Below are 24515 nucleotides of genomic sequence, written 5' to 3' on the forward strand. Positions count from 1 at the left end.
CCCAGGCATCTCTAGGTGGGGCTGAGAAAGATCCTTTTGTCACCACCTTTTCCAACTGGCCCTGACGGGAGGCCACAACACAATGATAGAGCATCTGCCTTGCAAGCCTTGCAAGTCCCAGATTCTGTCTCCAATGGCATCTCAGTTGTCTATGCTCCAGCAACCTCTATCTTAGATTACAACACATTAGATGTGGGGCTGCCCTTGAGGACAGTGAAGAAACTTCAGCTGGAGCAGCTGGGTTGCTCACAAGGCAAGACATATTGCACTGATCCTGGTCCAACTGCACTGGCTGCCAATCAGTTTCCGGGCCCCATTTTAAAGTGCTGGTCTTCACCTTAAATGGCTCAGGGTTGCAATACCTCAACAACTGCCTCTCTCCATATGAACTGATCCAGATCCTGTGATCATTATATGAGGACCTTCTTCATGTATCTCCTCCATGACAGGTCTGGAGGGTGGCAGCATCATAACAGGGCCTTTTTTGCAGTGGCTCCCCATTTGTGGGATGATCTTACCAGGGATGCTTGCCTGGAGCCATCATTACATATGTTCAGGCACCAGATGAAAACATTCCTCTTTAAGCAGGCTTTTAGCCTGTAACTAACTTTCAGAGTTTTTGGGGTGTTTTAAAGAACCCCACCCCTGATTTTAATATATGTGTTTCCTCTTTTTCTGTAAGTCGCTTTGACTTGTGGCAAAAAAAGGTGACTAATAACTTTAATTATAATAATCCCCAAGTAATCTCCTATCTGAAATCTTGGGAGAGCTGCTGCCAGTGATGGAGTGGCAAATTCATCCATTCAAAAATATCAGCAGTGGCAAACCAAGGGGGGGGGGAATGGCCTGGGGAGAGGAGGGGTAGCGATCTGAGGAGAGTCCCTAGGGGCAGAGACGTCTGGAGGGCCACATTTGGCCCCCAAATCTGAGGTTCCACATCCCTGAGAGTCAATAGAGGCCCCAAATTTAAGAAACTGGTTAGAAAGTCTTGAATATATTGACTCATTTGATTACATTTCGGCTGCAATCCTGTGCGCATTTTCCTGGCAGCGAGTCCTACTCAGGGCTTACTTCTGAGAATTGCCAGGGGCTGGACTTCAGCTCCCTTCCAGCTCTACAATTCTATGATTCTATTTATGGGATTCCACTGTTAGGCAAGGACATGAGCAGATGTTTAAGATTAGTAATTATGATATATTGTTATATGAAATGGAATGGCCATTTTAATCAGAGTATTCCTATGGAGTTATTACTAGTACTAAGTGGGTTTCCTCCCACTACCACCCCATTCCCACCCTGCAAATTATGGCTATAAACTATTTAGTCGGGCTTTTGATGCTGGGCTCTTTTTACGGAAGCTAAAAATAAGATTATTTAATTATGTTACCATGGTAGCAGATCCATCTAATGTATAATTCCTGCTCTGTTGCTTCTTCTAATCGGTTGTATAATAAATAGGCCCAAACGCATTTAAAAATATCCTATGGAAGCTCTTTAGGGCCTTAATGAGGGTGCATTCAGACACGGGGAATGTTGCATTACTTCCCTTCCTGGTTATAGTATTAGTGCTTCTGTCCCTCTGATGTTCCTCTCACACTGCAATACCTGTTGTGTTGTCGAACTGCAACTTTTTGTGGCTTTTTGACTGATATACCAGCACCTTGCACAAAATTTCATGTTCACACCAGTGGGTGTCGTGGGAGACAACAAGGGACGTCACTGGACAATGCTACTATTCCCCCACACCCTTTCTACACTTGCCTACAGTTGTCTGTTCCCTCCCTCATGATTCAACCATGAAAAAGACAGAAAAGTATTGTGTGCTGGTGTGTTCTCTTGCGCATACCAGCACCCCAAAAATCACCAGTTTACTCCTGTGATTTTCTAGGTTGACTGCAAATGGATTTTTTTCTCCTTGAATCAAACAGCATAGAAATGAGCACTATATCTCATTTGTTTCCCAGCAGTGGCTTTTACATGTGAAAGCTCAGATATAATGTAGAAATTAACAGCTAGGGAAACATGGAGGGAAATGGGACTCTTCTTCATGAACTTTGGCTTCCAGATGTTACAATGAAGGATTTGATTCATTTCTCTTTCCTCAGATGTCCTGCACAAGGATATCTTGCCTTTACTACCTTTGAAGCTAAAATAATATATACTTCATTATGTTACTATGGTAGCAGGTCCCTATCATACTTAACTCTTCTCCTATTTCTTTTTTTGTAATCTGCTGTGTGATGTTATTACCGAGCGTCTTATGTCACACCACACCCACTGGAGTGAACATGAGGTTTCATTCAAGGTGCTAGTATATCCGTCAGAAAGACACAGTGAGAGGGATGGAAGGACTAGAATTACAAGCAGGGGAACAGACACCACGTTCCCCATGTCTGAATGTACCCTAATCAAGGTATGCCTGGTAATTTCTACAGCATCCTTTTAAATGCTTTTTCGATTCTACAAAGTCAGTAGCTGCAATATGCAGCACACCCAGTAGAGAGCAGCAATGGGCATCTATTTGAAACTGCACACAGTGCAGGTTCATTAGGCGATACAAGTCTTATCTGGTGAGACGCGCTTGTTAGAGCTCCCTTCAATTATGTGTTAGGCAGATTTCTCCGTCCTCCACCAGTCGCAGATTGTGGGCCGGGGGGAGGGGCGTAATTGTTAATCAGGGAAGATTGTTCTTTCAGGGCTCTGCCATCACCATCGTTCTCCGGCATTGAATGTGTCGGCCTGGTGTGGGGTGCCGAGGAGAGCTTGGCTATCTGGCAGGTGTACTGGCCACCTAGCGTACCAGCAGCCACCCTGTCAGACCTGCCGGAGGTGGTGACCGGCTGGGCCTTGGAGTTCCCCAACCTACTGGTATTGGGGTAATTCAATGTCTATGCTGATGCTGCCCCTTCCTTACAGGCTCTGGACCTGGGGTCTTCCATGGCAACACTAGAACTCTCCCAGTTTGTTTTGGGCCTCACACATCAAGCAGGCCACATGCTGGATTTGATCTTTGGTGCAGGCATAGATGTGATCATGTTTCCTTCGATGAAGGTGCCATGGTCTGACTTCCCACCCCACCCTGCTTAGGTGGCGAGCCTATTTAGGCTCACCCGTGGACACTGATGAATCCTGATGGATTCCGTCAGGCCTTGTGGGACCCTGCTCCCCCTGGCGACTCATTGACTGAGCTTGGCTCATTGATCTGGCTCTTGGTGGCCATTGATGAGATTGCACCTAGGCGTCCTCTGCGACCCCGCAGAAACCGGGCCCCCTAGTTTACCAAGGAGCTCCAGAAAATGAAGCAGGACCTCACGACGGCTAGAGCGAGTATAGCACAGTGCCCATGACAGAGCCACAAGAACATCTTATAGGGCATTTATGAAGACGTATGAGATGGCAGTGAAGGCTGCTAAGAAGTCTTACTTCTCAGCCTCCATTGCATCCACTAGCTCTCACCTGGCACAACTTTTTAGTATAATTAGGTCTCTTACGTCCCTAGAGGGACAGCCAAATTTAAATATGAATCAGACTTATAGCTGTGAGGCATTTGCGAGCTTCTTTGCGGAGAAGGTCCTGTCGCTCCGACGTGACCTCCCTGCCAATTTGGATACAATAACGGAACTGGAGGCCCCTCAACTGTACTCAGGTCCAGTATTGGACAGCTTTGACTGGATCCTCCCAGCAGATGTGGACAGACTACTCCGTGCTGGAAAGCCCACCACTTGTCCTCCCGCGCCACAGGATCACATTCACCCAGTGCTATACCAGCTGCACTGGCTCCCACTAGAATACAGGATCAGGTTTAAGGTGCTGGTTTTAACTTTAAAGCCCTATACAGCCTAGGACCCTCGTACCTATGGGACAGCCTCTCCTTGTATGTCCACGGAGGACCTTATGGTCTACAAATAACAACACCCTGAAGATTCCAGGAGATCCCAGGGAGATTAGACTGGCCTCAACCAAAGCCAGTTTCAGCCATGACTGCAGCCTGGTGGAACACTCTCTCACAAGAGACTAGGGCCTGCAAGATGTGACATCCTTCTGCAGGGCCTGCAAGAAGGATCTGTTCCACCAGGCCTTTGGTCAGGGTTCAGTCTAACTCATTTTCTCTTTGTATAAGAACAAGCACAAAGGAGGTTTCCCAACCTGCTCACAGGTCCTTATAATATCAGTGGAAACAGTTGGTCCTGGCAAGTATTAACCGCTTTCAATTTTAACCTGAGGATTGTCATTTGTCCAGTTTTAATTTTAATTTATTTGAGTTAATTTGGGATGCATTTTAATTGATTGGTTGCTTGTTTTAATGCATGTTGTATTATTTATATGATGTTAGCCACTTTGAGCTCGGCTCCAGCCGGGGTACAAATAACATATTATTATTATTGTTATTATCTTCAGCTGGAGCAAACTTTCTGGTCAAAACCTTTTCAGCTATTTAAGGGGAGAGGAGAGAGATGAAGCTGCCAACATGATGGGGTGGGCACAGATAACTTTCCTGAATTTTTTAATTTTTTTTTTTTAGGAAGTGGGGTGGGGGTGGGATAGCAGAATGATTCTGCCTTAATCTCATTAAGCTTTTACAAAAATGTTCGTAGGAACATTACAAAGAGTGTGCTGGATCAAACCAATGGCCTATCCTCTTCTCACAGTGGCAAAACCAATGCCTCTGGGAAACCCTCAAGCATGATTCGAGAGCACAATAACACTCTCCCTCCCTGTGGTTTCCGCCAACTGGTATTCAGAAGTAGAGCCATCATGGCTAGCAGCCATGAATTTGTCCAATCCTCTTTTAAAGCCAACCGACTTGGTGGCCATCACTGCCTCCTAGGGAAGAGTTTACTGTGTGCTGTGTGAAGAAGGATTTTCTTTTATGTGGCCCAAATATGGAAGGAAAACTTATCTATGTCCGCTTTCTCCAGGCCATGCATAATTTCATAACCTTCCATCATGGCATCTCTTAGTCGCCTTTCCTCGAAACTTAAAGTTTCCAAATGATGCAACCTTTCTTCATAAGGGAGTCGCTCCATCCCCTTGATCATTTGGGTTGCCCTTTTCTGAACCTTCTCCCCAACTCTGAAATATCCTATTTGAGGTGAGTGGGTGACCACTTACAGCCCATACTCTCCTCAGCCTACCTTTGCCTGGCTGCAGTATAAACATCACCTAGTGCCGTTTCATGGGCCCTCTAGGAATCGTAGCTGAAGGGAGGTGGACACTGTTATGAGTTGTGATTCCTTCATTGTTGGGGGTTAGACTAGATGGCCCTTTGGGTTCCTTCCAACTCTACCATTCCATGATTCTACACCAAGGTTTTTTAAGGGTATGAGAAAGATACATCAGCTACCATGGTAAGGGTCAAGCAAGCTAAGTGCCAAGATACCTGCATCCAGAACATTTTGCCTGCTCTCTCAAAGCAGCACGCACACGCACACACACACACACACACACACACACACCCCTTATGCATGCTTTTGAAAAGCACAAATGGCTGGCAAAAGTGTGTGCACTTATATAGGGGTTATCTGGGATCTACCTGAGTCATAGACCAAAATGGGAGCTACTTACTTTCTTCCTGCTTTGTGATGGGACTGTGGTAGATCTAAATAAAAGCAAAATTAAATTAAAAAGATGGCAAACACGTTGACCCTTGAAGAATCAAATTGACTGAAAGACAGGATATAAGACAGTATAATCACCTCTTGCACAGGGGACATGTTCCAGAGATGGTGCACATAAGCAAAAAACATACGCTTGAACTGCCCCCTTGGAACAGCCCCTGCATGAGCATCTTTACCTTTCCGGAGTCAGGCACTAGGCAAGCCTTGGCCCCACTAAGCAAACAAGGCAAGAGCTCAAAAGCTCTCTGTCTTTCTTACTAGCTTCTGGGAGGCTCCCGCAAGATTTCACAGTGCCATCCGAGTTCTCGCAACAGCATCCCAGAGCCCAGCAAGAAAGGCACAGAGCTTAAAAGGGGAAACCCGGTGCAAAAGGAGCTTTAAAGCTCTCTATCTTATGTGCAATTTATTTGTGAGGTTTCAAATGGCTGGCTTTCAACTGTGTAAGGTTGAAATTGCACAAGTCAATCATGTGCAACGTACTGCAATATAAAAAATTCACACGCTGTTTGCAAAGTTCTCCCAAGAGCTGCTGATGTGGACATTGCATAAAAGCCATGGGGAGTCGCCTCTACTTCCCAGCTGGTGTCGTTTCCTGCAGCCGCCTTCCCATCTCCATGATGGCAGAGGTTTTAATAACTTAGGGTTCAGGGTTTGGTATCTGGTCACATGCAGGCTATTCCAGGGAAGCTAAACAAACCCAGGAACAATCTCCACAGGGAGTGGTGGACTCTTTCCAGATTGCACGGAAACAAAATGCTCACATGGTTAGGCCAGGGTAGCTATCCTGTGGCGTGGCCCTCCCAATACTGCTGGACTGCAGCTCCCATAATCCTTTGCCAGTGGCGACCATGCTATGTGCGGCTGATGGGGGGGGGTCAAAAGTTATCCACCCCTGAAGTAGGAGGAGGTGAAATTGCAAGGAACTGAGACTATCAAAAAGTCATAACACTTTTACTTTTAAAAAATCCCTTAACATTATAAAATAAAATCCTTTTTTTAAAAATAAGCATACTGCAAATCATTCAGACTGCAGCTTTATTTATGCCAAGTTTATGGAAGTGCACATTTATCATAATAATATAAGGAGAGTCCTGCTGGATCAGGCCATTGGCCCATCTAGTCCAGGATCCTGTTTTCACAGGAGCCAACAAAACGCTTCAACAGGAAACCCACAAGCAGGACCTGGGTGCAAGAGCACACTCCTTCCCCCCTCCTGTGGCTTCCAAAAACTGGTATTCAGAAATGGAGGGAAAGAATAGCCACCACAGTTAGTAGCCATCAATATCCGTCTCCTACATGCATTTGTCTAATGCTGACACTTTTAAAGCCATCCAGATTGGTGGCCATCACTATCTCCCGCAGGAAGGAGTTCCACAGTTTAACTATGTGTTGCACGACTAAGGACCCTTTTCTATGCCGTGAATCTTTCAACATTCACCTTCACTGGATGTCCATGAGTTCTATAAGAGATGGAGAAAGATTTTTTTCTATTCCCTTTCTCCATCCCAGGCCTAGCTTTATTAACTCCAATCATGCCGCCACACTCAGCCTCTTCCTCCTGCAACGTCAAATGTAATGGAGAAATGAATAATTCAAGAGGCTATCCCTAAAAACTTTGCCAAATTTGAGTTTGAACGTTTTCAAAGGCTGCCCCTGGGAATGGTCAAACAAATGTTTGGAAGTTTTGAAAAAGGAGAGTCATTATTTCGCTTTTCGAAACCAGCTAAAACGCTTCTCACTGAAACATCATTACTTAAAAAACATCATGCAAGTTAACTTAAAAAGGGGAGGTGGGGAATAGCTAAGCTGTGGCCCTCCAGAGTTTGTTGCAGTCCGCCTCCCAGCAGTCAGCACAACCAGTTGTCAGAGTTGGTCCAACATCTGGATTACATCCCCACCCCTGTGGCAGTGGAAACTCCATCAAAACACACAACTTGGGGCAGCATTTTTAATACTTACTGGCTCTTTCCCATCCATGGCCTCCATCCAGAGCCGCCGATTTGCTTCTGAAGGGGCTTGCAGGGTGATGGGCCCAGGTCTGCAAGAGATTGTACAAGGGTAAAAACAAAGAAAGTTTTTCTCTCCATGAAGCAAGAAGACTGAATCAAAAATTACAGTGCTTAATCCTTCTCCAGGCAACTCGCACCAAGGACTTTGCACATGCTTTTAATACAAGTGTTTGCTCTGCACTTCAATGAAAAATTTGGAGATGGAAAATAAACGCATACAAAAAACTGGTTGTGCAGGATGCAAAGAGCAGGAAGCAGCTTATTTTTTCTAGTAGCTGGAAAAGCTTGAGTGGCAGCATAATTAACTTATGCAATCACAAAACTGTGGAGTTGGAAGGTACCTCCAAGGGTCATCTAGGCCCACCCCTTGCAATGAAGAACCACAGCTAAATACAATGTTGTCAGAACTGGAATTTGTCAGCAAGGTTGACCCTATTCCTTTCGCTTTTCTAACTTGCAGCTGGTGTCAAGTGAGTGTAGCTGGTGGTCTTCTTGGCACTGTTTGGCAACCACCTGGAGTTTTATTAGTTATTGTTTTGAATTCTTGCAATAAGCCTGGCTGCGTTTGTTTACTTGTTTGGAATAGATTTGCAGTATTATTTTTTCCCATTTGTATTTTTTCAGGTGCCTCGGGTTGTTGTTTTGGCAAGATGAAGCAGGATATTCATTTAAATACACAAGCACCACCAATTCTGTTCTGTTACTAGTGATTGCTGACATAGTCACTATGCTTATTCAGTTTTGCCCAGATTGAACCAATCACATTTTGTGGACTTTTGGGGCAATACATATTTATATTGCAAATATTTCACCAACTTCATGCAACTGAGGAAGTGGGTTACTGTTCCTTAATAAACTGGACAGCTTTGAATACTAGCAAAATGCTTTTCTTCTTTCCCTGGCTGGATATGGAATGGGGGGAAATACTCTCTGCACTAAGGAACATCCAACATTCTGGTAATCTGTAGAAATGTTTGCCAATAGAAGTAAAGTTACAGGGAACCAGGCAGAGGGCCTTCTTGTTGGCCGTACCCACCCTGTGGAACGCCCTCCCATCAGATGTCAAATAAATAAACATCTATCTGACTTTTATAAGACATCTGAAAGCAGCCCTGTATAGGGAAGTTTTTAATGTTTGATGTCTTATTGTGTTTTAATTTGTTGGAAGCCGCCCAGAGTGGCTGGAGCAACTCAGTCAGATTTCAATTTCAATTTCAGCCTGTTCTGTTCATGTCAGAGACAGGATCAAGCCAACCTAATAATAATAATAATAATAATAATAATAATAATAATAATAATAATAATTTATACCCCGCCCATCTGGCTGAGTTTCCCCAGCCACTCTGGGTGGCTCCCAATTGAGTGTTTGACACAATACAGCATTAAATATTGAAACTTCCCTAAACAGGACTGCCTTCAAATGTCTTATTTCCTTCACATCTGATGGGAGGGCATTCCACAGGGCGGGTGCGACTACCAAGAAGGCCCTCTGTCTGGTTCACTGTAACCTCACTTCTTGCAATGAGGGAACCGCCAGAAGGCCCTCGGCGCTGGATCTCAGTGTCCGGGCTGAACGATGGGGGTGGAGAAACTCTTTCAGGTATACAGGACCAAGGCCATTTAGGGCTTTAAAGGTCAGCACCAACACTTTGAATTGAAAGTGTCTCCTGCTGCTGTTTTCTGCAGGTGCAATAGAGGCAGTGAAGAAGGTCCTCTTTGCCGTCGCCATTGCCACTTGGTAGGCTCGACTTTGAGCTCTAGCCCATGTCTGGTCTGATTCAGAATGAGTTTTCCACTACCGGCGCTCTAGCCATCTCAACGATTGTTTCATCGGATTCAGCTCCAGGGAAAACCACGGGGCTGTCCGGGCTCCATGCAATCGGAGAGGGCGCTTCCGAGCCAGACAGTTAATAGCCCTGGTTAACTCCGCATTCCAGCGGGCCACCAGGGAATCAGCTGAAAGGCCATCAACATGGGATAAAGCATCCCCTACCACTCTCTGGAAACCATTTGGATCCATTAAGTGGTGGGGGCGGACCATCTGAATCGGTCCCACCTCTCTGCAGAGAGGAAGGGTCACAAAGAAGTCCAGTTGCACAAGTAAGTGATCTGACCATGGCACTTCTTTTGTTTTGCTTTTACTTAGTGTCAGATCACCAACAACCGTAGAGGTAACCACCAGGTCTAAGGCATGTCTGCGGCTATGAGTTGCGCCAAACTTATTCAGGGACAACCCCAAGGAGGCCATGCTTTCCATGAAGTCCCGAGCAGCCCCTTGTAAGGTCATGTCAGCATGGATGTTAAAATCCCCCAGGACAACCAAACTAGGTTTCTCCAGGAGCACATCCGCCACGACCTGAAGCAGCTCGGGCAGGGAATCCTTGGTGCAGCGGGGAGGTCGGTACACCAAAAGGAATCCTGTACTGCCCCTATTGCCCACTGGGTCTTCCCAATAGGACGCCTGGTGCAAACTAATGCATTCCTAAAAATCACTGCAACCCCCCCCCTCCCCGCCCACATGGCCTGGGTTGCTGTACGGAAGAGAAACCTGGTAGACAAGCAGCGGCAAGGACAGGCCCATCTGCTTCATCCAACCAAGTCTCTGTCACACATGTCAGGTCAAATCCTCCATCCACAATCAGGTTGTGGATGGCAGTGGTTTTATTCATCATTGACCTGGCATTGCACAGCAACACTTTCAGGTCATGTGGGTTTCCCTTGCTGATTCCAGTATCCTTCCATTCAGGACCGGACCCGGAAGCAGGGATAGTCTTCCGACAACGACTAAGCCTGCCTCCTCAGTAATGACATGGTCTGGTCTTAGTGTAACTCCTCCTCCTGCCCATGATTACTGAGATTGGGTGTCGCAATACATGCCCCCCTGTGGAACCTGCCCCAGCCATTCTGTTGGCTGAGGCCCACTTCCAGGCAGCTCTGACCCTTTCCCCTTAAAAAACAAAATACAAACTATACAATAACTTAACAAAATAATGAAACAATTATGCAATAATGAAACAAAGCAAGAAACAATTATGCTAAAATTAAACTACTCCCCACCCTGACTAAACATTTCTAACTTATCTTAACTATCTGGAATACACATTTAATAAATAAGAACATAAGAAGCTGCCTTATACCGAATCAGGCCACTGTTCTTTCTAGTCAGCACTGGTTGTGGAACTTTCTGCATGTAAAACAGATGCTCCACCACTGAGCAACAGCCTTTCGCTAAATGGTAAGTTTCTAGACCTCATGGACCTGTGATTTATTGTTGTCTTGATTTTGTTTTATTTTTAAATTCTTCTGGTACTTTACTATGCATATGCATTAATTTTAAAGCTGTAATTTCTGTGTCCTGTAAACTCACTTTATAACAGGTGGTAAAGAAACATTTTAATAGGTTCTCCCCCCCCGGCCGCCTGTGCAATTTTTGAAGGAAATGCAAACTTAAAGAGTTGAAAACCTGCCAGGAGTTTGGATTACCTTTCCAGCGTCTCAATGTCAAAACAAAATCTTTTGTCTATGGAGTCTGTCTTCCTCCTCACACAGGACTTCAGCATCAGGTGTAAGGTGCCCTGAGAAGGGAATTTACAGAAAGCAAAAGAGAGAGGGAGAACACTTGATCTCACTTTTAAGATCCCAGGCTTAGAGGGAAAAGCAAATCAATCCATGAAAATGGGAAGAACTCTCAGGAGTGACAGAAAGGCTGGCATTGAAATGAAGCTGAGTCAGAAGGCAAGGTGAACAGGTGGTCATCTGTGTTTATAGGGAAGCAACAAAAAGGAGCACCCCAAATCACCACCACTTTGCATGCTGAGTTTCTAAATGTCTACATTGGTTGCCAGTTTGCTTCTGGGCCCAAATCCAGGTGTTCATGTTGGTGTTTAAGGTCTTAAACGACTCAGCTGTCAAATACCTGAAATGCGACCTCCTTCCCTACAGACCTTTCCGTGTGCTGAGATTGACAGAGGGAACCCTTTTCGTAGTTCTCCCACCCTCAGAGGGGGTGACAGCTCAGAAGAAGAGGGCCTTCTCTGTGGCAGCCCCTAAGAGAGCTGCACCGGGCTCCTTCACTAAACAGCTCTTGGAGAATGCTGGAGATGTGCCACTTCGCCCTGAGCTATTGGCACTTGAGAAGTGTATTTTTAGTACTCACTCTTTTTTATAAATTGTTTTAAACTGTTTTAATACAGTCGTGTTTAATACACCCTGTGTCCCAAATGCATCATTAGAGGCTAATCTTCCCTCGGTAGAATTATGGATCTGGTGCAGGGCACTTCACTATTGGCTTCACCTAAACTCAAATCCCCCTGGTCTAATATTCTTAGTGCTGTAAGATTGTCACAAGAGCACCTGGACTAAAATTGTCTATCAAAAGCTTCACTCTTGTGGTCTATCACCCCAACAGCTAGTCACTTTGGGTTTTAGTAAAACAGTCTAATTTGTCAGTGCCTAAATGATATCGAGCGTCAGAACAACTTGGCCACAGTAAGGAAATTCCGCCCATGGTATGACAATTTTCCACCTTCCCATTTCAACTCTCTGGCACCCTATCTGCATAACCTAGCAATTCTAAAATATAGATGCACTTTTACTCTCACAAGATTGAATGTACTGCCCTCGGCTGTACTTGAGGGACAATTCCAACAGGTTCCACATGAAAAATGCTTATGTCCCTGTGGAGATGGCAGTACCGGTGGCGCATGTCCTTCTGGCTTGCACTCTTTATAAAGACTTGAGGAATGAGATTTATCACGCCTCTTTTATTGTCCAGTCCGGGTCGCCCAGCCACTGCCACAGTGTCCTTTCTCTTGGCAGATCAAGATGAGCAGGTGACAGCAAAGGTTATAAGGTTTTTAGCTGGGGCAATTAGAATAATATCCTCTATTTGACTATTGATTCAAAACCCTCAACTGTATTTTATATAACTGACTTTTTATTTATATTCTTTCTAACTCGTATTGTTGTTTTATTGCTTTGGCCAATGGCTGATGCAAATAAAGATTCATTTATTCATTCAATACAGTCATACCTTGGTTTTTGAACAGCTTAGTTCTCGAACATTTTGGCTCCCAAACGCCACAAACTCAGAAGTGAGTGTTCCGGTTTGTGAACTATTTTTGGAAGCCAAACGTCCAACTCCATAGCTCCCGAATGGCTGCAGGAAGCTCCTGCAGCCAATCAGAAGCCGTGCTTTGGTTTCTGAACATTTTGGAAGTCAAACGGACATCTGGATGGATTCCATTTGACTTCCAAGGTATGACTGTACTGTGTTTTAATGTTGTAATCCACCCCGGGAACTTAAGGTGAAAGTTGGCTAATAAATTAATAATAATACGTGCAACATGTCAAAAGGTCGGATGCAGAAATTTGCAGTGGTGTCCAGAAGCCACAAGCTGCAATTACCACCAGAGAGTTAGTTTTAAATGCTTCCCAAAGCATTAAGTAGGATTTCACTTACTTGCTTTGACCCTGGCTTCTGCTCCATGTGTGTCATCCTGAACACCTTTGCCTCTTTCTCGTACTGGCAGTAGTATTTGACCCATGTGATGCCCAGGGCCCCTGCATCAAAGTCCAGAATTGAACAAATTTAACAGAAGATGCCCAAGGTACATCTCTTACTTGCATGCAATATCTGGTGTAAAAAAGAGAAAGAGCTTTTAAATAGGGCTTGTTCCAGCAGGACAACCTGGGAATGGACACAAGGAAATAGTGCATGGGATAGGAGACCCTGCACTTAAGAGCAAGAGCCTGCTGGATCAGGCCAATGACCCACCTACTCCAAAATCTTGTCCTCACAGACAAGCCCCTGGGCCTGGAGGTTCCAGAAGAGCCCTGCTGGAGCAGGCCGACAGCCCATCTAGTCTAGCATCCATCATTTTGCTTGTCCTTTTCTGAACATAGCACCATTCAAAGGGACATGCTATCCAAGAGCACACAGAACAGCCATCCCACTGTTCAACCTCAGTGAGGTTAATCCTTGGCCATCCCCTTGACAATAAGCAAACCACCTGGCATTCTTCTTCCCTGCCTTTGATGGCAGGCAAAGACACCTGTAAAGATTTGAGGGAAGGGAACTAATATTCCAAGCTGTTAAAACAGCTGCATTCCCTCCACACAGCAAAGCTGTAGCAGATTCTGCCAGTTCTGTCCCATAATTGTTCTGAGGGTGCAGGAACCCTTTAGCTCCATTCTGAGAAGAAAGTCTGATTAGAGATCGGGAAGTCCAAATCTTGGTGGAAGAACAAGGTTCTGTGCAGAAAACTTTTTAAAAAGCTTCCACTACAACTTCATCTCATGCAGTATTTGTCTCAGGGGTTCTGTTTATACATAAAAATCATGTATTGCCAAACCTCTGGAGTCACCCCATGGCTAGCGGAGACGGGGAGAAACAGAGAGAATCCCCTATACTTCCAGCAGACCTTGCCACCCAAGCAAAGTAGAGAGCTTGAAAGCTCTTTTCACACTATGTAATCCAAAGGGAGCCAGCACAAAAGGGCTTGTAAGCGCTCTCTCTCTCTCTCTTGCTTGAGCAGCAAGGCCTGCTCAGTGCATTGGCTCTGGAAGGCCAAGGATGCTCACGTGAGATCTTGAGGGAACTCAAGTAGCCCTACAAGATCTCATGAGCGTATCCAAGGTCTCATAATGAGTATCCCACCACCTACAGAAGGGCAGAGAACTTAAAAGCTCTTTCCAGACCAGGTAACCCCAAGCAAGCCTGGCATATAAAGAACTTTTATGCTCTCTACCTTGCTTAGGATTTAACTTAAACAATTTCAACTAGCCTGCCTTCAATTTTATATTAAAAAAAATACGAGTTTTTTCTCCATTGTAAGAAATGTGATGTGCTACCAATCCATCACTGGCTGGAAGGGAGATGAGTGATGAGCAGAAGCTATTTCTGAAATTTTGCGGGCTGGCAATGAAGAGGAAATATGGCCTGGAAAACTGTGGAAAACATTTCTGGCATAGTGGAATCTCAAATGTCCAGAGCTGAGTCCAGCAGAGGTTGATTCTGGAAGCCTGCCTTATAGAATGAAAGAGCTGGAAGGGCCCAAAGGGTATCATCTAGTCCAACCCCCTGAAATGAATCATTACTAAAAAGATACCTGGACAGATGGTCAGCCAACCTCTGCTTAAAAACCTCCAATGAAGTAGTCTGCCCACCTTCCAATGTCACCAAATCATAGAATTGGAAGGTGCTCCCAAGGGTCAACTAGTCCAGTCCCCTGAAATGCAGGAACCACAGCAAATCCTTCATAGGATCCCCTTGGCAGACACTTACATTTTTCTTGTGAATACAGGTAGCCTTCTATGGTCGGCTTTCCAGGGAGTTTGCAAGTGAGAGGAGCTTCCTTCATCCTCTTCTTGAGGTCTTCCAACTCTTCCCGTGTGCTGCTGAAGTGATTTCTGGTCTGCAAAAGCAATGGGGAAAGAAGAAGACTACTTAGTTTGGACATAACAGCATGAAAGCAAAAGCTTAAGAATCTGACATTCTGCTCAAGTGCCTGTGCCAGTCTTTGGAAACCTGTTGTCTTCTGGATGGATTGGACTACAATGCATGCTGCCTGGGGCTGAAGGGAGTTGTAGTTCAAACCATCTCTTCAAAAATAATAGACTGAGGGCTGCCTTGCAAGATGAGAACAAAAAGTCCCTCAAGTGCAGCCCTCTGCATCAAAAAAACAGGTAACAGAAAGTGGACGGCAGCAGTACGTAGTGGCAAACAGTACAGTTGCAACTTATGAACATTTAACTTTCACAATTTCAACCTTGCGCTACTAGGTTGAAATTGCGCAAATTAAATGCACACAAACTGTAAGCTCTCTGCCTTGCTTACCAGATGAGGCCTGGTCGGGGCACCAGCACCAGAAAGGTAAATATGTTTGTGCATGGGCAGTTCTAAGGGGATGGTTTTTCCGTATACGCAAAACCCTTGGAACGGAACACCTGAGCACAATGCAGTCAATGCAGTCACTGAATGGGGGAAAGGCTGAGAACATTCTCCCTGCTTGCATCTACCCAAGCATAGCCACAGGTTTTCCCTGGAGTTCCTGGATTGCAAGCACTGGGCCAGATGATCCTTGAGGGCCTCTTCCACCTCTATCTAGTTTCTCAAAGGCACCAGATTGCTGGTGCCCAAGTCATTCCAGCAGTCACTAAACAGCAAGAACACACAGGTCTCTTGGTTGCCAGAAATAAGTGTGGACAAACAACTCTCTGCTGAAAAGAGATAGGTGGGAAGGCAACTACTCAGATGATGGCCTCTGTTAGCAACAAAGCAGCCACATGGGGAATCAAGTCGCCTTGCAAAAAGAATGGAAGAAGAAACACAATTTGCAATGCAGCAGATTCCTGGTCAAAGTGGACCCTGGGAAAGACTGCAAGTCCGTAGTCCAGAAACTGGTGGGAAGTTCATAAAATTATGCATGGCCTTGAAGAGGTGGATAGAGAACCCCCCTTCTCTGCCCCAATAACATTAGAACCTGTGGACATCCAATGAAACTGAACGTAGGAAGATTCAAGAAATACTTATGCACGCAGTTAAACTATGGAACTACCTCCCACAGGAGACAGTGATGGCCACCAAACTACATGACTTTAAAAGCAGACTAATAAATTCATGGAAGAGGATGAAGCTATCAAAGGCTACTAGCCACAATGGCTATGCTCTGCCTTTGCAGTTGGAGGCAGCAATGCTTCTGAATGCTGGTTGCTAGAAACCTAGGGAGGGGAGAAGGCTCTTGTGCTCGGGTCCTGTTTGCAGATTTTGCACAGGTAACAGTTCAGCCACTATGTGAAGAGGATGCTGGACTAGACAGGCCATTGGCCTGATCCAGCAGGCTCTTCATATGTTCTTACAAGACATATGGCACTAAGCATTTCCGCAGTAGGAGCGAAGGAGGAAGAAAGACAGGATGGAGGGAAGCAAGCTCACGTTCTGCAGACTGAGCTGAAGTTGTTGCTTATATGGCAGGAAATCCTGCGTCAATTCCACAGTCAGGTTGTTGTAGGTGAAGAGGCTATGGAGGAAAGCCAAGACCTGTGAACAAAAGAGGCAACATTTTCTAAGTTAAACAGCAGATCTGTGCATCCAGAATCACAGTGCGTAAAAATCCTCCCAGCCTGCTGATTCTATTCTGACAGTTGGACAAGAAAGGCTTAAACATTGGACACATCTCCTTCTCTGAAGAAGCATCTGCTACATATTCAGGAAAAGGGTTTGTCTGTCCTCTATCGGTCTGGACACCTCTCAAGGTAAGTTATGGGGCAGATGGCAGGCACCGTTTTGAATCAAGATAGCAGCCTGACCTTGGCATGACTTTGCCTGTTTTCTGGCACAGGTTCAGCCTATCGTAACCAAACTCAGCAAGAGGATTCTCAATGTAGGGACAGCCATTTTTGTCAACATTTGGATGACAGGTGCAATCTTGAAACATGATGGTGGACCAAAAGGTAATTTTAGGATGACTTCACCCCGTTTTCAGCACGACAGGGCCAAACTCACAAATTACACTATCCATTTGAAAGTCAAATATTTTTGGTTTCGATTCTGCTTTTGGAATTCCCCACTAGTGCCTGCTATAAAAGATTCCAGAATGCGTGCTATAAAAGATTCCAGAATGGCTTTGGGCATGATGCAGAATCAGGAACAACAAATGCTTCTCCTAGTTATGCTCCCATACCTGGATTTGAGAGTCTCTTGCCCTGGCTTCTGGGAAACACAGAATATCTCCAGGTGTCGGGTGAAATGAAGGAGTTAATGAAGGGAATGGTGACCGGGAGGTGCGGGTCACACAACATCTATTCTCAACGTACTTGTGGTTACTTTGCGCTAAAACGGAGCCAAGGAGCACTGGGTTCTGCAGCCTTTATATATAAAAGCTGAGAATATGCAAGTCTTGTTTTATTTATTCATTTATTTATATGTCCATTCATTCATTTCATGAAATTTATACACAGCATAACTAAAAAGAAACCTCAAAGCTCTTTGCAAGGAAAATAAAATTCAGTAACTCAAACACTCAGAAGATAAACTCAGCAACACACTAAAAACAGATTGAAACAGACATCCACATTCTACATGTCTGGACAGGCTTGCCTAAAGAAAACAACATTTTCTAGCAGGCACCGGAAAAAATGCAGTGAAGGCACCTGCCTGATGTCAATAGGCAGGGAGTTCCAGAGTGTAGGTGCTGTCCCATTAAAATATTTGAGTTCTTACAAATGCAGAATGGGGAGTATGTGTCACCTGAAACAGTGCCAGTTCTGCAGATCAAGGGGGTGCATATGGAGAAAGGCAATATTGCAGGTAAGGTGGTCACAAGTTGTTACGGGTGTTTTATACTAATACTAACATATTGAGCCTGATCCAGCAGCAAACTGGCAACCAGTGCATCATTTTTTATTGTTTATTACGGTTTTGCAAGCCACAGACAACATCAAGAGAGGCAGTAAGACATTATATGCCACTCCTGTCCAATGGAGATTAAGTTTCTGTAGCATGTGACACAGGCTTCAGTGCCAAACGCAATCTGGAGGGAAACAAAGGTTGCAGGGGTGTTCACTTACAGGCTCCACAATACTAAACTTCTTGCTCTCCTGCACTTCTTGGATCTGATAGACGTATTCCAGGGAAGATTCAAAGAAAACATGCCGCTCTTTATCCACCTGCATGTCAGCCTAGGTGAGAAACAGAATGGGGATGTTAATACAACAGCAGCACGGCTACCTTTACAAAGTATGGTTCTCGGGTGCTGAAAACCTCTTCACCTACCTCTTGCAAATGGGATTCTTTTTTCTTTGAAGATAAATTCAAATGGCGATCCAACATGGAGTAAAACCTCTCCCCGTCCTTCTCAAATTTCTTTTTCCGTTCCTAGAAATGGAGGAGATGCAAAATCATTGTGTTGTGAGCAACTGTTAAGTACTATTTTTAAGGAACAGATGTCAGGGGTTTCCAGCCTGACCCTAAAAGGCACTCTCCACTGGCTCTGCAAAATTTTAGTAGTGAAGGAAAGGAGCTCTGCATTTGCACAGAGGAATCCTTCTTATTAAGGACATGTTTCCACATGATTCCAAGCTTGATTTAAAAAAAAAAAATCTCAGAAGCAAGCACTGGTTACAATATTTCTAAAATTTGTACACTTAATGTTCATCCAGACAGCTCAGAATGGCCATGTTTTAACTTCACAACCACCCTGTAGGGAAGTAAGAAAGACTCGAAGATTGTGACTTGGCTCACCCCAAAGAATTCTGGGAGTTGTGGTTTGTTATGGGTGCTGAAAGTTGTTAGGAGATCTCCTTTTCCTTCCCAACATAACTACAGTTCCCAGACTTCCTATGAAGAGGGATTGACTGCTAAACCACTCTGGGAATTGTAGTCCTGTGGGGAAGGAATAGAGGGCCTCCTCAGAACCGCCATTGCCCCCTGACCATGTACGGAGATATACTGATACTGAGAATGCATGCGCTGAGAATCACCCCTGCAACTATTATGCGGGGAATGCTCTGGGAGCAATTTTGGGGTCCATAAAAGGGACAATTATGCGGTGGTGACCAGTATGTGGTGAAATACACTAAGTGGTTTATAGAATTCCAATTCTACAGTTCTATGACTCCATGAGACTTCTATTCTCCTCCCAGTGCTACAAACTCTAGTTTCCTCTGAAGAGGAACCAATCATTAAACTACTCTATAATTGTTGTAGCCACCTATTTTTCCTCCAACGCTACAATTCCCAGTACTTCCTGTGACTGTTAAACCACTCTGGGAATTGTAGCTCCGTGAGAGGATTGGCTGGGGCTCCTAACAATTCCCAGCCCCCTTAACAGGGCTGCAGCTCCCAGAATTCATCGGTGGGAGCCACGACTGTTCGAAGTGGTATCCTAGCACTTTAAATGTATGGTGTGGCCTTGGCGTTCATAAGGAAGAACTTTCTGGATAGGGGAAGGTGAGATGGAGGACTACAAGACTGAAAGCTACCTGCCTCTATAAGCAGCTACATAGCATCATGGCGAGGCGTTTTCCACCACCCCATTCACCCAGAGATGCTAGCTTTCTACATGGAGAGGTTTCCCTTCTTCCCTGAGGAAGCATTCAGCTATCTTATCATCTCCCAACTGCACTCTTGAAGGGGTATCATCCTGGAGAAGTTACTCCTCTTTGTGCAAATGGAGCCTTATCTAGGCACACACAAAAGCCAGCTGTGCTAGCGACAAACGGCTTTTAGTAAACTTCACTGCAAAAAAAAATTAAAAATGGGGAGATATAAAGGAGCCTAGGAGGCCATCTGCTCCATTGCATTTTCAGGCAGCCGGCCTCTTTCTAAGAAATAAAAAACAGCTTTTCTATTAAAGAGAAAGTTCATCGCCCATTCTAGATCCAATATGGCTTTTGTAACAGCTGCAATATGCTGGCAGCTTAGGACGTGCTGCCAGATGGATTTCATCTTATATACAAACCAAGCCCTTGGACTTACGCCACCCAAGACCCACTGAAAATCACTGGGACTAAGCTGCCTTAAGGATACTTAAAGCGGTTGGTGGAGATTCCTGCATTGCTGGAGGTTGAAGCAGATGTTCCTTTCCAACTCTGCAGTTCTATGATTCTAGGGTTGTGTGTAGGGTTGTATGTGCAGAACTGATACCTTCCTCCAACCATTTTTAGAGAGCATATTTTCTCCCATTGGGAAACTTGCCAGTGGTTATATAAGCATTACTGAATGCCCAGAGTTGGTGTTAACACACCCAGAGCCACCTGGAATTTGTTATATATATTTTTGCATGGTTTGGATAACACCATGCCAGCTTGAGCTGCTGGGAGCTGGGGGTCCAACAATATCTGGAGAGCATCATGTTGGCCAATGCTGCTCCACCTCAACCAATGCACAAAGGGTTTATTGAAGGGTTTATCTACAACAGTGGTTCCCCAAGTGGGAGGTAACACACCCTGGGGGACAATGGGATTACATATGAGGTGCTGAGGCAAGGTGGTTGCAGGGAACACTGGAGATGTAAATGACTATCAGACTTTGAAAAGCCGGCATCAGTTTTGTTGAATCAATTAAGCTAAGCAATTGATTGGATTTTGAATAAATGTGCAGCTAATTGTTACAGTTCCGAATTTTATTGTGTTACTGTCTTCCTCAGTGGGTCATGCAAACCGCTATTCCGAACAATGATTGTATAAGGGTAGGGTAGGGGGGTATCATAGAACCATGGTGGCAGGGGCATGAAAAAGTTTGGGAACCACCACTGCAGTTTTTGGAAGGTCTTTCTGATCTCTAGCCCAGCCACAAGGAGGAGCACTTTACAAGTAGTTTGAGCGGGAGACGAGAGGGAGTCCAAAGAAGTTGTGAAAACATGTTATGATATATGTTATACTGTGTGTTATCTATGTACCCATATTGAAAACCTTAATAAATATTTAAAAAAAAATACAAGTAGTTTGAGACAGAAAGGGCCAATGGGGAAACATCTGTGCACAGCAGGAGGCAGTTTGTGTCTGTAAAGGGATCAGGGAACAGCCTCAGAACCTCCTATGAGAAACAGATGCTCAAAAACATGCAGCAATTCACCTATAGTGGGAGCGCTCATGGGTCTCATAATTTTGGAATGAGGTGTATCAAGAAATCTCTAAAATAATTAAATGCACTATTGTGGCTTCACCACAACTCACTTTATTGAACATACGGGATGGAGAAGTGGGAAATGTGTGCTCGAAGGAACTTCTGACTTGGATGTTGGCTGGGGCCAGAATTTCAATCGCCCAGCTACGGAAAAACTCTAGGAGACTTTAATTTTTCTTTGTGGTACGAAAGAACATGGACCTCAGTTCCAGCAGAGAAGATAATGCCTGAGGTGCAGATTCCCAGGTAGAAAACTAAGAACGTTTATTTGCAGTCTGGTGGAACTTCATTATGCAGTGCCATGTTGGGCAAAATGATTCCTGCATTGCAGGGGGTTGGCTAGACTCAAGGAGGATAACTGAGCCGTCCCAAGAGTGGGGCTGGGCGTTCTGTTCTCTATATGGAGGCGTGGGCTTGAATCCCACTGCTGAAACATCTGTTTTAGGGGGAAGAGTCATAGCACAGTGGTAGAGCATCTGCCTTGCATGCAGAAGATCCCAGGTTCAATCCCCACCATCGCCTACGAGATACACCCTATCTGAAATCCTGGAGAGCAATTGCTGCCCTCAGAGTAGATGGACCAGTGGTCTGACTCGGTATAGCTTCCTATGTTCCTATGTTTCAATTAAGATAAAGTAAATTTGTTGCCTTCCATGTGCTATGGAATTTGGTTATGTTTTTTAAAAAACGATGCAAAGAAGTTGGTGCTGTTAATTTGCACTACTGCAATATTCACTAAATTCCTTTTTAACATGACTCCCACATGTTTGAGACGTTTTAGCTCAGAGAAAAAGTGAAGAAGAGGCGACATGATAGAAGTTTATAAAATTATGCATGGCACACAGAAAGTGAGTAAAGTTTTCTCCCTCTCCCAAAACACTAGAATTCCCAGACATCCAGGGAAGAATCAGGACACAGAAGAGTCCTTCTTCATGCAGCACATAGTTTTAACTATGGAACTCTCTGCCACTGGAGACAGTGATGGCAACCAAGCTAGATGGCTTTAAAAGAGGAATAGGCAAATTAATGGATGAGGCGAGGGCTATGGACAGCTACTAGCCAGAATGGCTATGCTCTGCCTCCACAGTTGAGGCAGTAATGCTTCTTGATATCAGCTGCTGGAAACCACAGATGGGGAGGGGGCTTGTGCTTGGATCCTGCTTGCATTGGGGCATCTGACTGGCAACTGTGACAGTAGGATGCTGCACTAGATGGGCCACTGGCCTGATCCGGCAGGACTCTCCTTATGTTCTTAGGGCCAAATGAGTGCGGTCACTCTCACTTCCCTGTTTGTGAACACCCAAAGAGAAGCTACAACAGCCTTAGCATTATCTCCACTATGGCAGTTTGTTTTAAACTTTTGAAGTCTGGAAACAGAGACAAGGAAGGAGGCGAAGTGTCAAGCGTTATTGTCTGCAACTTAAAATGTCAATGACTCCAGATGAGCTGGGCTGAATCCAAGCTTGTGTGTTCGCCAAGAAGTCTCCATTTCAAGCACTTGTCCACAGCCAATTTCTTTAGCCTGCTGACTAATGGGGAACTTTGACTTTTTGGTACTGGACAAAGCGAACTTTTACACTCTATGAGAGACTGCTTTACGGAGGGTACAGGGAAGAGAGTGTTTTGACCCTGCTTGCATTTTCTGTAATAAAGTTTTAATGATGAATTTAGAATGGTTTTCCATCTTTGTTACACCAGCAGACGACTGCATTTGAACAATGGCTCTTGACCCATGGTTTACAAAACAGGTGGTAATGCCCCTTCATTACCTTAGCCGGGTGCTAAGAGGCAAAAGGGTGGGGGAGGGGTGCTGGATATGTAAATGACCATCAGAATTAGAAAAGCTGGTATCATTGGATCAAGAGCATCAGTTTTGCTCTAATTCATTAAATTCAATAGTTTTAACTAGATTTTGAAGCAAGATTGTTATTCACTAGATTGTGAATAACACAATTTCCATTTACAGATAGGTAGCCATGTTGGTCTGCCATAGTCAAAACAAAAAAAATTCCTTCCAGTAGCATCTTAAAGACCAACTAAGTTAGTTCTTGGTATGAGCTTTCGTGTGCATGCACACTTCTTCAGATATCTGAAGAAGTGTGCATGCACACGAAAGCTCATACCAAGAACTAACTTAGTTGGTCTTTAAGGTGCTACTGGAAGGATTTTTTTTGTTTTGACAATTTCCATTGTGTTATCTTCTTTAGTGGGTCATGCAAATGCTTTTTATAAGGTAGGGTAGCACTGGGGGCATGTTTATGGGGGGGCAGGGGGGCTTGATTTTTTTTGGGAACCACTGCCCTAGTTTTTGCCCCCTGGAACATAGGAATCTGCCTTATGCTGAGTCAGACCATGAGTCCATTCGGCTCAGCACTGTCTGCGCTGACTGGCAGAAGCTCTCCAGGGTTCCAGACAGGAAGTGCCTCTCAGCACTTCCTGGAGATGCCTTTTGGGTCACTTCCAGGTTTGGCGCCATGCACGCATGGTCACCTGTCTATTGGATGTGTGGCTGTATGCCTGTTTGTTTGTTTTTTAATTCTGCTGGTTTTATCTGTATTCAGCAGATAAACATATTACTCTATTCTATGTAAATATCCCACGTAATATTTTTATGTAAATGTTTTTACGTAATTACTTTATGCAACAAGTTTTTATTTTATTTTTCCTTTTTTTTCCTTTAGCGCTCTATAAATTGCTAAATATATAAATTTACAAATAAGTTCCTAAGTACAAATTGAAGGGGGCAGGGGGAATTAGCTTACTTTGGTGAATCCAATTTGCTCCTTGCGGAAGTTTTCCAGCGGTTTGATCAGTAAATCACTAGCATTTTGCACCTGTAGATAAAAGTAAGAAAGCAAGGCAACATATAATTAATGAACTTTTATTTATTGCATTTCAATCCCCATTTTTTCTCTCCAAAGAGCTCAAGGTGGTGTACATGGTTCTCCCCCTCCTCATTCACAACAACCCAGTGGGGTAGGTTAGGTGAGAGGTGGTGACTGGCCCCCAGTCACACCCAGTGAGCTTCAAGGCCAAGTGAGAATTTGGATTCAATCTGAATGCACTCACTTTGACTACAGCCCTTAAGTGTAATTATGCCAATGGAGGAACAAAGGGCGGCCTATACTCACCATCATTGATCTTTCAAGTTCCACCTCTTGAAGCAGCTCTGAAAACTCCTTAAAGGATTCAGCTACGAAGGAGCGAAAAGAACAAAAACGAGTTACTTGGGACTGACTCTCTGGGGTTGCAAATTATGTA

General features: G+C 44.6%; 1 protein-coding gene across 2 annotated transcripts in view; it reads right to left on the bottom strand.

Moving 5' to 3' along the window:
* The window catches only part of OPHN1 (oligophrenin 1), a 120331-nt gene that overhangs the window by 56428 nt on the left and 39388 nt on the right, over positions 1-24515 (bottom strand). For both annotated transcript variants that reach the window (XM_081897802.1, XM_081897803.1), the window contains 10 exons: positions 24386-24447; positions 24017-24088; positions 18402-18503; positions 18197-18307; positions 16563-16667; positions 14913-15042; positions 13089-13189; positions 11111-11202; positions 7578-7656; positions 5566-5599 (listed from right to left, as the gene is read on the bottom strand). In XM_081897802.1, coding sequence (XP_081753928.1) covers positions 5566-5599; positions 7578-7656; positions 11111-11202; positions 13089-13189; positions 14913-15042; positions 16563-16667; positions 18197-18307; positions 18402-18503; positions 24017-24088; positions 24386-24447 — 888 coding nt within the window. The remainder of the gene's footprint in view (positions 1-5565; positions 5600-7577; positions 7657-11110; positions 11203-13088; positions 13190-14912; positions 15043-16562; positions 16668-18196; positions 18308-18401; positions 18504-24016; positions 24089-24385; positions 24448-24515) is intronic.

Source organism: Podarcis melisellensis, assembly GCF_964234715.1.
Source record: "Podarcis melisellensis genome assembly, chromosome: Z".
NCBI lineage: Eukaryota > Metazoa > Chordata > Lepidosauria > Squamata > Lacertidae > Podarcis > Podarcis melisellensis.